The 13,951-nt window shown below is 40.6% G+C and overlaps 1 protein-coding gene across 5 annotated transcripts in view; it reads left to right on the top strand.

The window, feature by feature from the left end:
• The window catches only part of TDRD3 (tudor domain containing 3), a 164,663-nt gene extending 163,317 nt beyond the window's left edge, over positions 1–1,346 (top strand). For 3 of the 5 annotated variants that reach the window (XM_045076601.1, XM_045076598.1, XM_045076602.1), the window contains one exon: positions 1,083–1,346. Coding sequence is in view for 3 of the 5 variants with exons in the window: in XM_045076598.1 (XP_044932533.1) it covers positions 1,083–1,116 (34 nt within the window). In the remaining 2 variants the exon portion in view is untranslated. The remainder of the gene's footprint in view (positions 1–1,082) is intronic. The other 2 variants (XM_045076600.1, XM_045076599.1) reach the window with 1 other exon arrangement.
• The last annotated feature ends 12,605 nt before the right edge of the window (positions 1,347–13,951 follow it).

Raw genomic sequence — 13,951 nt, 5'->3', positions numbered from 1 at the left:
CAGCACCAGGAGGGAAAGAAGCTAAGAAGCTCTTGCAGTAGTCAGTCGAGGCCTGGTTAGAGTGCCACATCCTGCTGTGAAAAGAGAGAAATGACCTGTGTGGGGAGAATCTGGAGCCCCCTAGGGCCACCAAAGTCAAGACACCACAAGGAAAACAGTTTAATGAATGTTGAGTCCCTCTGAGGATTCATTTCTAGTTTCTTGTTTGATGAAAGAACAGCCCTCACAATTTCACATATCAACCAGAAACCTTGAAGCCAAGAGCTAAGCATCGACTACTACATAAATGTCATGATTTTATTTTCTAAAATACAGGTTTTAACAGCATTTTCAGCTGGTTAAAAAAAAAATACATTTTTTAATGTCTTTTTTTTTTTTTTTTTTTTTACAATCTGGTCCAGCGTCCCTTTGTAAAACATTTGAAATCAAGGTCAAGGAAATTATTTCTATAAAGATAGCTGCTGCAGAACCCTCTGGTGCCCGCAGGATAGGTTGGCTTCATGTGAGGATAACAGTACCCAAAGCTCTTCATTTTCTGGTCAGAAGACCATTTGCTTTGGAAGAGGTAGGAGCTGCTGGTATGCAGTGGGGGCGCTGTGCAATTGCTGGCCCAGTGCACTTTCCCGCAGGTGGCTAGAACAGGACTCTGGCACACAGGCTTCTCTCCTCACTTCTCTCTCAGCTCTGTCTGTGGTCACCCCCCAAAGTACTTCTACTGGAGCCATGCCAGGAAATGTTGGGAGCAGGTAGGAGCATCTTTTCCAGGTCATCCTCTGTTAAATACCATTGAGTTAATCCAAATTCCCAAAATTGACATGCCAGCGATAATGGGGCTCACAGTGACAGAGATGTACTCTAAGAATTTCGGGAAGAAAAATTATTTTCATTTTGCTTTTTGTTTATATTCTGATTTATAGAAATTATGCTTATAAATTAGACAACAGTGTGCAATTTATTCTACGTGGGATCTATTAACATTTATACAAGCATTTTACAGGTACATATGTTTCAGCAGAAGTGTATCTTGAGTACAGAAAAGTCAATTTGAGGATCCAATCTCACTTTTCTCCTCTCTTTTTCAATAGAGTCTTTGTGAAGAAAGGAGCCATTGACTGAAACATCCTGGTCAAAACCTGTTGATAGACTTCCTACTTTTCCTTCAGAATAAGGTGCAGCCATGATGAATATTATTATTGGAGAATGGAAAAGCAGATTTTAGAGGGGAAATAATCCAGCCCACACAAAGAATGGGGAAAAAATTATTAAGTTAACTAGAGCAAGTACCTTCTACAAGTGAAAGAGAATCTTTTCTTCTGCCATCAATAAAACCAATGCGCTGTTATATACATTGTTTTACTGTATGTTTTCTTTGCTGAATAGTATCTTTCTTGTTCATCTTAATTACTCCCATAGTATAGAATGCAATAACAATCACAGGATATTGAAGTCCCTCTCCCCCACCACCATAATTACAAGATAAAATGATGGACACAGCTTGCCACATTTCTTGCAAAACAACCTGCAACCGGATAACAGTTCTTAGTAAGGTAGTAGCTGCTAAATATGAGAGCAAAAAGTATTTAAAGTTTGAATGTATTATTTTCAGCACTCGGCTAGCTTTTTCAAGTGTAATTCAGCTCAAAACCAAGCATTCCCTTCCTTTTAAAATTTGTGACAGATCTTTCAAGATGTATCTGGTTGCTGATAATGGAAAACCCCATTCAAACCAGCTTAAACACTAAAGGGAATTTACTGGCTCACTGAACTACCAGAAGCTCAATAGTTTTCAGCTGATTCAGTGATGCAGCGTTATCACAAAAGACCCTGATCCTTTGCATCTTTCATTTCTGCTTTCTCTGGCGTCCACTGCATTCTACAGCAGGCTGCCCCATGGGATCATGAGATGGTTTCAACTCCCAGAGCTACTGAGTCCGGGGATGGGCTTAGGGTCACTTCCAGAAGGGCACTCAGAAGAGAAAAGAAGCCTTTCTCCTGAGGCTGCATTTGCTCATACTGTGCTACTTCCCTGCCTGTGAACCAGTGACTTCAGCAAGGGTCTGTGAATTAGTTTGGGCCTGACCCAAGTGCCCTGACATTACAAGTGGGGGCAGAAGCATGTTTCCAGACAGAAGAAATGTGTCCATAAGCCAAGGTTCTTGCCAAAGGCGAGGGAGACCAGAACGTCCATTACAGAGAGGAGTATGTCTGAACTACAAACTTCATGTAATATGACAAAGACAATCTTCCCATAGTCTCAGTTTGTGAAGCCAGAAGAGAACAGTTAAAAAGAAAGAATAAGAGGAAAGGGGGTGGCGGGGAAAGAAGACAGAGGAAGGAAGGAAGGAGAAAACAAATCCTCTGGCTAAAGTAATTAAGAGAATGTCCTACTTGGCTTTGAAGGAGAGGGCTCAGGCTCTTACTTAGGGCCTGTGAATTCTGCATTTTCTTTATTAACCCACAGTTGATTGTTTCTACAGCCTCAATAAGTAAAAGGATACAGGTGAAAATGACATGGCTAGCAGTGTTGAGTTCTTTGTTTTTTGTTCTTTTCCACTGCTGTGCATCTTAGTCAGCTAGGAAGGGGATGGCTTGGGCATGGTGTTTTTTATAAGATCTCCAAGTAAACTATAAAGTTTGTCCTGGATTGAGAATCAGAGGAAGACCCATGGTAGTTTTAATGAATTTGACAGCTAATAGGTCAATGAGGGAAGAGGCAGAAGAGCTTCAATAGAGGTACTAGTTCTACACGCTTTCTTGTTTAACAGATGGGAACAGTAATACCTAATAATACCCAGTGTTCCCTAGAATAGACCCTCAATGGATGCACTAGTGTTGGCTAGTGGTTGTCTGATAGTTCAGTCCCTAAGAACAGTTCTGAATGACAATATGAGCAATGTCTGATTTGACCTGAAGATTTCAAGAAAGGTTTAAATTAGACAGCAAATAGGCCAGCCTCCCTGTGCTCTTGGCTGCTGGTGGCTGCTGGAGCACTGAGGGGAAGGAGTCCATTGCTGACAGAGCACGATATACTGGGCTAACTATACGAAAAGCTAAGCTTCTCTGTGACTTTCTGTTATTAAAGGCCTTCTGTGGGCCTGGATGTGAGGATGGGGTGTGTAATCCTAAAATACTCATTACTCTTTGCAAACTTTTCCTACATGCTAGCATTGGCTTCAACTCTCTTCCTTTGTTTCCATTTGTAATCTTCACCACAACTCTATGAGGAACGCATTTCTGTCTCCACTCTGTAGCTCTGGTAGCTCCTTTGGAGAGATCCTCGCTCCAGGACACAAAATGCAAGTGTTAGAGTCAGGATTCAAAGCAGGCAGGACCCCCAAGGAATTTGGTTAGAAACTCCTTTCTTCCCATTGTCCCTCTTGCGGCAAACCTTCCTTTTCCTTTGACTTTCCGTATCCATATTCTTAGCTCAAATTCTTTTTTCTCCTTTCAAAGAAAAAAAATGGCTTTAATTACCGTTCAAAAATTAATGTTTATCTATTTGTTCAGTAACTATTTACTGAGACCCGACAGTGTCCTGGGCTGCACGCTGTAAACAAGACCAACACAATCTCCAGTCTCATGCTACTCACGGTGTAGCTCCCTTTATCAGTTTGCTTTGCATCTGCATATTATCCTTTTCCACATTTCTTCTATTTATTATAAATGGCATCTCTTAAATGTTTTTTGTTGACTTTTATTTTTGCTAAACATCTAAAAATTACCCATTTATAGTTTTAATATTTTACCTTCTGTTCTCTATTATTTTTTTAATTTTTTTTAAATTTTAAAATATTTTTCCCCTCTGGGCTGTGGGTATCAGTTTTCTGAAAAGGATCTTCAAAGTTTGGGGAAGCACCTGAGGCTCCCCCCAGACTTCCACCACTTCTCCAGGTGGACCTGACGCATGACATGAGGGGTGGTCAGTGCCGCTAACCTTGTCTTTACCCCCCCATACCACTTTCACTTAGTAAGATACCGTAGAAACAACTATTGGCTAAAAAGTGAAGAAAACTGAGTTGAGAGAATTTCTTGAGCCCCTTCCACCTTCTTTTCCCTCCCTCTTGTCCTCCCCCTATTTCTTGCTCTCTTCCTCTTTCTTTCCTTCCCTCTTTCTCTTTTTCCCTAATTATTCACTTCAAGCTTTTAGGACTAATAGCATGGAAAGACTGTCTCTATCCCATTAAATAAAGAGTTTGTAGCTTACTTGACCTTCCAGGCTTGGGCCATACGGGCAACACCTCCAGGCTCATATATTTTTCTAGTGTTTCTACAGTTACATCTCCTGTGGGCCTTTCTTCATGACTCAGCTAGAACACCATCCCTAACCCCGTGTCTAGTTCAGCTGACTGCAAGGACTAACCACAAGGAATAAAGGAGGAAAATGCGTGGTACTCGTCAGAGAGGTGCTTGCCCTGTGACAAGCCCTGTCCCCGACTGGCACATGCAGGAGAACAAGATCCTGTCCGTGTGTGACAGCTCTCATTCTCCAAGAGATGAGGCCACCTGCATGTTGGAGAATTCCCAACCCCACCCAGGATGTAGAAATCCTAGAATGATCAGCTCTTCTGTTAAGAGTTTCCTAAATGATCTGAGGGTGGTCTCTGGACAGTGGATGGATTATTCTGGCACATGTTAACTCCTTTCTCTTTTCTTTGCTAATTTTTCCATCTGCCTTCCTTCCAGATAGCAAAGTTTATGACCATGGTTAGACTGATAATGTAGGTTAAAATCTCAAGACATTGCTTGCTAGTATTCTCAGGTACACACTGTATAATCCAGGGCAGTAAACATTATAACTTAAGAGAACTATAATGACATCATATTTTGTTTCATATTAAGGTGGCCTTAAGTGAAGTAATACAATGATTCACTTCAGAGACTGCTGGAACTCACTCAGTGAGTCTTATACAAGGTTTTAAGAGACTCGCTTCCCATCTTGTGGGGTCTAGGTAGGGTTTGTTGGGGTTTTTTTAACAATAAATTTAGAACAGCTCTAGTTAGGAAAAATACCATCATGAAAGGACAGAAAGGATTTTTTTTTTAATACCCGTTTTTATGTTGACTAGTGGGAGGAATGCAGAAATATCCATAATTATCACAGGCCTCAGGCGTTTTATAGGAAAAGAAAAGCTTAGAGGAATCTGGTGACAAATTTTAATTATGAGTGGCAAGTTCCTGCTTTTTTGTCATTAAAGAAAGGCAGTTTCGTTAAAGTACAAGAGTTCTAGGATTCTGCTCTTGGTCAGGTTGGAGAAACAGAGGATGGATTTGCCTTCCTGCCTGAAACACTTAAAGAGCTAGACAAAACGTAACTGGAACCTAAGACGCTGGACACAAGGCAACAAGGTACAGTGAGTCCTGACAGATAGAAAACCACCAGGTGAGCTGGGTAATTGTTCCAGACTGCTGCCTGGAGAGTTTCAAGACCATGGTGTAGGGAGGGGAAACCCCGGAAGTGCCTGTTCTCTGTGAGTTGAGAGGTGGAAGAGGGAGTTTAGGAAAGACAGGTAGGTCGATTTTGCAGGGCAGAATATCAGAGAAATGGCTCATAGACTTAAACACAGTACCTGGGAGAAAATATAGGAAAGCTTTATGATTTTGCATTTAGACAGTTTTTTTTTTTTTAAAGATTTTATTTATTTATTTGACAGACAGAGATCACAAGCAGGCAGAGAGGCAGGCAGAGAGAGAAGGAGAAGCAGGCTCCCCGCTGAGCAGAGAGCCTGATGCGGGACTCGATCCCAGGACCCTGAGATCATGACCTGAGCCGAAGGCAGCGGCTTAACCCACTGAGCCACCCAGGCGCCCTTAGACAGTTTTTAATAACACCAAACCATGACCTGTAAAAGAACAAATTGGTAAATAGTACTGAATCAAATTAAGAACTTCTGCTTTTCAAAGACACTGTTAAGAGAATGAAAAGAGAGACTTGGAAAAAAATATTTGCAAACCACATATTTGATAAAGGACTTCTATGCAGAATGAATAAAGAATTCTCAAAACACAGTAAGAAAACAACCCAGTAAAAAATGGGTCAAAGACTTGAACATACAGTTGACCAAAGAAGATAAACAAGTGGCAAGAAAGCATATGAAAAGATAGTCAACATCAGTAGTCATTAAGGAAATGCAGATTAAAACCATAATGAGGTAACTACTACACACATATTAATACAACCAAAATTGAAAATCCCACCACACCAAGATGTGGAGGAACTGGAACTCTCATACACTGCTGGTAAGAATGTAAGATGGTACAAACTGTTTGGGAAAGAATTTGACAGATTCTTAAAAAATACCTATGATATTACCCAGTCATTTTACTCCTAGTAATTTACCCGTGATAATGAAAGCATATGTTCATACTTAGACTTGTACATGAATGTTCATAGTATCTTTATTTATAATAGCCCCAAATTGGAAACAATCCAAACTCTATTAAGATTTAGGGGAGCAAAATTTGTCACCCCAAAATGTGTTTCTTTGGCATGTGGATTATTTTAGGCTGATTATTGTTAAGAAACAGAAGGCTCAGGAAGAACCTTTGAAATTCTCTCTGACTGTTTAAAAGAGTTTTGATAGAGGACCTGCTCCAAGAAGGGAGCCATCACCATAGATAATTACAGTGTGATATGAATGAGGGTAGACAGGGAGGAACTTGAGCAGTCTGTTTGTTAAAATTCCTCTCTGTGTCCCATTGTTTCTGTATGGCTCAGCAAACATTTGATTACCAAACATTTACTCTTTATCATCTTCCTGTAAATTGTCTCCCTCCCCTTTGACATCCCAGACCCAAAACCCCTTCTCCTTACCTCTGGATGACATAAAAGCCTCAGCTACGAGACTCTCTATGGGCCTCATATTCTTATGGAGTCCCTGTACGTATGTAGTTAGGTTAGATTTTCTCTTATTAATCTGTCTCATGTCAATTTAATTCTTAGACCAGCCAAAAGGATTTTGAAGGGTACAGGAAAATTTTTCCTCCCCCATAAATACATGAGGGCATTAACAAATTGTAGGATATCCATAAGTGAAATACTACTTAGTGATAAAAAGAAATAAAAAACATCAACATGTATAAATGTCAGATTGATTATGCTGAGCAAAAGAGGCTAGTCCTCTCTCCCCTTCCTGAGAGAAAGAGAATGAGAGAGAAAACATACTGTATGGTTACATGTGTAGAAAGCTATAGAAAATGCAAAGTAATCCATAATGACAGAAAGCAGATCAATGAGTGTTTGCTAAGGTTGGGGAGGAGTGGTGGGGAGTGGAGGGGGGAGGAGTTACCAAAGGGCATGAGGAAACTTTCTGGAGCAGGGATGGGTTCATTCTCTCGATCGTGGTGATGGTTTCATGGGTAAATATACATATATGTCAAAATATATCAAATGGTACCACTAATTATATGCACTTTTCTGTATTCCAATAATACCTCAATAAAAACAACTGTGAAACCAATGTGGGTATTTTCTTGATCCTTACCCAACTCACTGCAGTAATAGTGAACATTATGGCTACATTCAACGAAACACTCGTAAATTTCCACTCTTGACTGGGTTGTGCTAACTGTATGTTGATAGTCATAATTGTCTTTGTTGGGAAATATTTCACACAAAAATAATAATTCTTTATGATCATTTTAGATACTTTAAATTGTTGCTATTACTTGTAAAGCTCTTGATTCTTAGAAGACAGGTAGGTTGTTACAATTATTGTTATATTCGTTGTGTTACTACTGCTTAGAGTAACTCTTCTTGTGACCTGAGGTTTTATATATATGTGAGCCTAAATTTTCTATTGTTAAACTTTCATCTTTTAGAAACCCCAGTCATTTCTTTAAAAGAACTAGGGATTTGGATAAATCCCTAGTTTTTGAGCCCTTTCAGGTTTTTTTCCTTTGTATTTACTCTACAGTTTTCAAGTGCTGACAGAAGTTAATTCTAGTACATGAGGCTTAATTTGCTACTTAATAGGTACTTGTTTTAATTTTATAAATCTTTTAGATCTCTTGGGAAAAGACAGCTCATAGATGAATAACTTTGGCATTTTTACAGTTCTTTGAATACTTCTAAGCTTTACATGGCGGTTTTTTCAAACGTGCAGTAATTTCTCCCCCACTGGTTTCATGTTCGATCTGAATGGATATATACATGCTAAAACAAATACAGTTATAGAGAAATATTTACAGACTTACTGTAACTCTTCTGTTCTTTGTGCTCAGGTTTATGTGCACTGAATAAATAACTTGCACATTTTCTCTTCACCTGGAGCTTTGAATTTATAACACGTTAACACTCATAAACTCAAGAAAGGAATCCAGATACATGTGATGATCACAAGGTTGAAGATTTTCATAACCATTTTATATAAGGTATTTCATTTTGAGGTAAAACAACCATTTTCCCATGTCTTCATGGTATGCACAAAACAATCCCCTGTGTATATACAACCACTTCCATCTGAGTTTCCCTTTGTATACCTCAAAAAAACTTTGAGAAGTCATTTCTTATTTTTGTCCTGCTGAGAAACAAGTTCCAGGCAACTCAGGCCATTTGCTACGACCTTGTTCATGGACAGTACAGGTAGAAACATTGTGGCCTGGCCAGATTACAGTTTAGTTATCTCCTAAAATAATTTCTCCCATGAATTAATCACCTTAGTCAAAAATTGTGCCACTTGCTGTGAGTAAGCTGCTTATAGAAAACCAGCTTATTTCAGTAGGAAATTGTTCCTTCCAGCTTCCATTTATACCACTTCTTGGAACTCAGCTCTTAGATTCTTCATGGCACCTAGCTCCTGCTTAGCAAAGTCATATCCAGTTACTGAGTTGGGATTTTTCTGGGTTCAAATGTTTCAACTTTAAGCCCTGAATCTGAGTCTTTACTTAGATTTAAGACATCAACAAAAGAAAGCGATTTACATTATCAGAATAACACTATGATGCACTTAAATACATTTGCAGAAGAGTAGACTTTTTTTTTTAATTGTTTATCCAGACCCAAACCCCTCTTCTCTTGGTGTTACTTTTCCCTCTGTCTTTAGCACACTATGTTTGCACAGTATTTACAGTAGGGAGAGAGTAGAATCATGAAGTAGCTGGAAACAAAGGCTCTATAGCTTCTTGACTTTGTGACTTTAGTAAATAAGCTTCACCTCCCTAACTCTGTTTCCCCATCTGGGAAATGGGGTTAATAGAAGTACAGTTTACCCTTGAACAACATGGGTTTGAACTGCATGGGCCCATTTACATGCAGACTTTGTTTTGGTAAGCATAGTACAGAACTGTAAACATTTCTCTTCCTTATGATTTTCTTAATAACATTCTCCTTTGTCTAGCTTGCTTTATTGTAAGAATACTGTATATAATGTATATAACGTATAAAATATGTGTTAATCATCTGTATATGTTATTGGTGAGGCTTCTGGTCAACAGTAGCCTATTAGTAAAGTTTTGGGGGGTCAAAAGGTATATGTGGATTTGTGACTACACATGGAGGTCAGCACCCCTAACTCCCACTTTGTCCAATGGTCAACTGTACTTACCTTATAAGATTATTGTGAGAGAAACAGGCCAAGATGGAGTTCAATTCTCGTTGCCCATGAACAATTTCACAGAGCACTAACATTAGGGGTTCCTGGGGGGCTCATTCAGTTAAGCATCTGCCTTCACGAGCTCAGGTCATGATTCCAGGGTCGTGGGATTGAGTCCTACATTGGGCTCCCCGCTCAGCACAGCCACTCGCCCTGCTTGTGCTCTCTCTGTCAAATAAATAAATAAAATCTGTAAAAAAAAAAAAAAAAAAAAATCAAAAACAACACCCAGCATCAGAGAATGTCACTGTGACCATGCTTCAGCAAGAAACAAGAAAAGCACTCCATAATCATGTCTGAATATCAAAAATCAACAACAGAAATTTTAAAAAGCCAAAACCAAAAGAATATTGCCCAAAGCACAAAAAAGCACCAAACATCTGTTCTTTCTGGCTTTAACTTTAATGCCCACAGCTACTTTCCCAGTTACAGCTTTAGTTCTACCTCATTCATCCCACCATCTAGATAAAAATTATATATATATCTGATCACAAAAGTTTCTACTTCTTGACAACATCCAGGGCTGGGCAGAGCCCACTTTTCTTGTAGCATCCCCAAGGTTCCCTAACACCAGGCCAGATTTTACTGTATTAACCACATTTCCTAGTTTCTGTATCTGATGTTTGACATCTGGGGCATTGCTGTCTTGACCCCCTCTTTCATACACAAAGGAACTAATTCAAAGCCCACTTACACTGGAGAGACACTAACCCCCTGTCTTAATCTTCCCAGCACCAGGCATCAGAAAACTGAGGGCAGCCCCTAACCCCCACAACCCAGGGAAATTATTCAGACTGTCCTAAACCTGGCCCATCCCTTCCTGGGAAAAGCGCAATGAAGGCTTTTCCCATTCCCCTCACTCTCTGCCTGCCACAAACCTCGGTGTTCTTTCCTGTGGCTTGCCCCCTACTCTGGGCAACTGTACATCACGAACTGTCTTTTCAATGGCAGTTGTCTTCTACTCTGTTGTCCTCACTAAACTTGAAGGAAAACAAAATTGCATGTACATTTTAAAATGCCTGTAAGTCCTTTTCGGCATCCTCTCTTCTAAGACACCCCACAGTTCTCCACGGCATGTGGTCTCTGTCAATTCAGTGAGCCAATAAACCAAGTTCATTCAATGGCAGCTATGTTTTTGTGGTCTTCGGCTGGAGGACATTAATATGAGGGTAAATGAAGCAATGATCATAAAGCCTAGTGAGTGAAAACCTTGAACACTTCAATGACATTATTTAAAATGTGATCTAGTTCCCTTGCCCATGGCTCATTGGCCCAGGAGAGGACCGTGGTGTGGTGGGCCAGTGAGATTTCTCTTTAGACAAATACACTGGCAACAAGTAACATTCAGAAATTTCTCAACCCATTTTATCATTTTCTTTATTTAGGAATAGAGCCAATCTACTGTGATAGAATAGAAAGCATTTTTTTTTTTTTAAGATTTATTTATTCATTTGAGGAGGGAGGAGGGGCCGAGGGAGAGAGTCTTCAAGCAGACTCCCTGCTGAGCACAGAACCCAGTGTGGACTTGATGGGTGTCTCAGTCTCATGACCCTGAGATGATGACATGAGCTGAAATCAAGAGTCAGATGCTTAACTCACTGAGCCACACGGGCATCCTGAGTAGAGAAAAACAGAAGGGAAGGACGAAGAGAACCTTCTGGGTTCCTCACCAATACCTGATTTATGCCCATTTCTGGAGTCTTGGGCTATCTCTTCTGCGAGATACCCCAAGATTCTAATTAATCCTAATACAGTTTGCTTAAGGGAGACTAAGGTTGTTACTTTCAGCCAAAATAACTCCTAATAGATATAATTAATATGATAATTAGTCATAACAAAGTAGTAAATGTTAAACAGATAAGTTTATAAGCACCTTTCATATATCAAGAAGTTGGTACTATTTTCTAGCTATGAGAAAATTTTCATTGGCGTATCTGTTTCTAATTTCTGTACCCATTCACTTTTGTTCTTTTCTAAGTTCCTACTCAGCATCATATGGGTGTGCTATCAGGAATTTTTGCAAGGTTTTTTATTAGGCCCCTTCAAGACCTTATTGCGCTTATCACAAACATAGAGCTGTTGGTGCCAATGGTGCCGGTGGGGTGGGGGTGGGGGTTGGAGGGATGCTCCCTTTCTCTGCTCTCTGCTTGTTCTGGGCTGGGTAGCCCTGAATGAGGTGTTTGCCTAAGGTGTCAAGCATTCCAATCTTTTAAGGCTCTGTTTTCTACATATTTTTTCCCCCACATGATCCCTAAACATTATAATATAAAACAAAACCAACCACATAACTTCAAGCATACTTTTTTTTTTTTTTAAGATTTTTATTTATTTTATTTGACAGAGAGAGAGATCACAAGTAGGTAGAGAGGCAGGCAGAGACAGAGGGGGAAGCAGGCTCTCTGCTAAGCAGAGAGCCCGATGTGGGGCTCGATCCCAGGACACTGAGATCATGACCTGAGCTGAAGGCAGTGGCTTAATCCACTGAGCCACCCAGGCGCCCCAACTTCAAGCATACTTTTAAGGTGATATAAAAATTTAATGAGAATTTTATAACTTGCAAAGATAACATTCCTACCATGTTGTACATGTGCTTTTACTATATCTGGGTGTTTTCTTCAAAGCCTTGGAACTGCACATTTAACTCATTCCATATTCCATAGGTCACCCAAAGCTAGTGTTCGTGTCAGACCAGTCAGGCAAATAAAACTAAAGGGTTTTGGGGGGCGGGGTGGTCAGAAAATGTCTAATTTATTTTTCCCCCAAATCAACAAACACAGTATAATAACTTTCTTTTATTTTTAATTTTTTTTTACTTTTTAAAATTTTAAGTTTTATTTATTTATTTGACAGAGAGACAGATCATAAGCAGGCAGAGAGGCAGCCAGAGAGAAAAGGGGAAGCAGGATCCCAGCTGAGCAGAGAGCCCCATGCGGGGCTCGATCCCAGGACCCTGGGATCATGACCTGAGCCAAAGATAGAGACCCAACATTGGAGCCACCCAGGCGCCCAAATTTTTTTTATTTTTTTAAAGGTTTTATTTATTTATTCGAGAGAGAGAGAACACGAGTGAGAATGAGGGGAGGGGAAGGGGGAAGAAAAGGGAGAGAGAGAATCTCAAGCAGACTCCCTCCCAACGTGAGGCTTGATCCCAGGACCTGGAGATGGTGCCCTGAGCTGAAATCAAAAGTCAGGCACTCAACTGGCTGAGCCACCCAGACACCCCAACACCTTTCTTTTAAACATTCATCTCACTCCTGAATTGCAAGCTAGAGGGAGCCTTGCTGGGTGTCGTTACAGTGAAAGAAGAGGCCTGCAGTACTTCTTGGCCACATTCTCTCCTCAGCTGCTCCAGGACTCCCCCTCGGGAGTTCTTTCTTCCTGAATTGTCTCCACTGCAGCCCAGTCTCCCCACCCAATCAGGAAGAAAGCATCATTTTCAGATTCACGGACGTTAAAAGGTAGGTCTCTCTCTTCCTCCTTCCCCTCTGTGCCTCCTGTTTCTCCTTCTTCTAAATGCATCGTTTGTATGGAAAGCACAGTAGGTTGGGGAGGGGTATTGGACAATCGTAAACACACAACCCTCCTTTTTATGCCTTGCCTTTGTTGAAAGAGAGAGAGCAAGATGACCCTGGATAGACGGGAGGAAGAGGAAGAGGCAGAGGAGACACAGGCAGTATGCTCGGAAAGCTCAGTTTGGGGAAAAATAAAAATGAAAATTTGAGGATCTAGAAAATGATTCCTTCAACTATTCAAGTCTGTGCGGCCTAGGAAAATCATCAGGTCTCTCTGGATATAGGTATCCCCTTGGGAAAAATCCGTGCTGTCACCTAAGGCGGAATGCCCCTCCTGTAGAAACCAGCAGAATCCTCTGGAAACTGGGCTTACCTGTGGCTGTTGGCTCCACGCCCAAAATTCTGCTGCTGTGGTTTTTGGCTCCCGTCCTGGGAATATGCATTCCAGCCCATCTCCTCTGGATGCTCTCTACTGACTGCAACCCTCAGCGCTTCTGAACTGATCAGCAGAATCCCCTTTAGAAATGCGGATCACAGCGTCTGAGGACTTGGAATGGGGTGTGTAATAAGGAAAAATAAAAATAAAAATAAAAATAAGAGGTGTAACTTTCCCTGCTGAAAATGAAGGAAGAAGGGCACCTGGGTGGCTCAGTTACTTAAGTGACTGCCTTTGACCCAGGTCATGATCCTGGAACCTCCCAAATCAGCAGAGTACCCTTCTCCCTCTGGCCCTTCCCCCCACCCCCAGTCATGCTCGCCTCTCTCTCTCTCTCTCTCTCTTAAATAAATAAATAAATAAAATCTTAAAAAAGAAAGAAAGAAGGAAAAGAAAATGAGGGAGGAGATTTT

The sequence above is a fragment of the Mustela putorius genome, unplaced genomic scaffold (genome assembly GCF_011764305.1).
Source record: "Mustela putorius furo isolate JIRA1106 unplaced genomic scaffold, ASM1176430v1.1 tig00000179_pilon_pilon_pilon, whole genome shotgun sequence".
NCBI lineage: Eukaryota > Metazoa > Chordata > Mammalia > Carnivora > Mustelidae > Mustela > Mustela putorius.
Note: the sequence above shows the minus strand (reverse complement) of the source record. Positions and strands in the feature narration are given on the sequence as shown.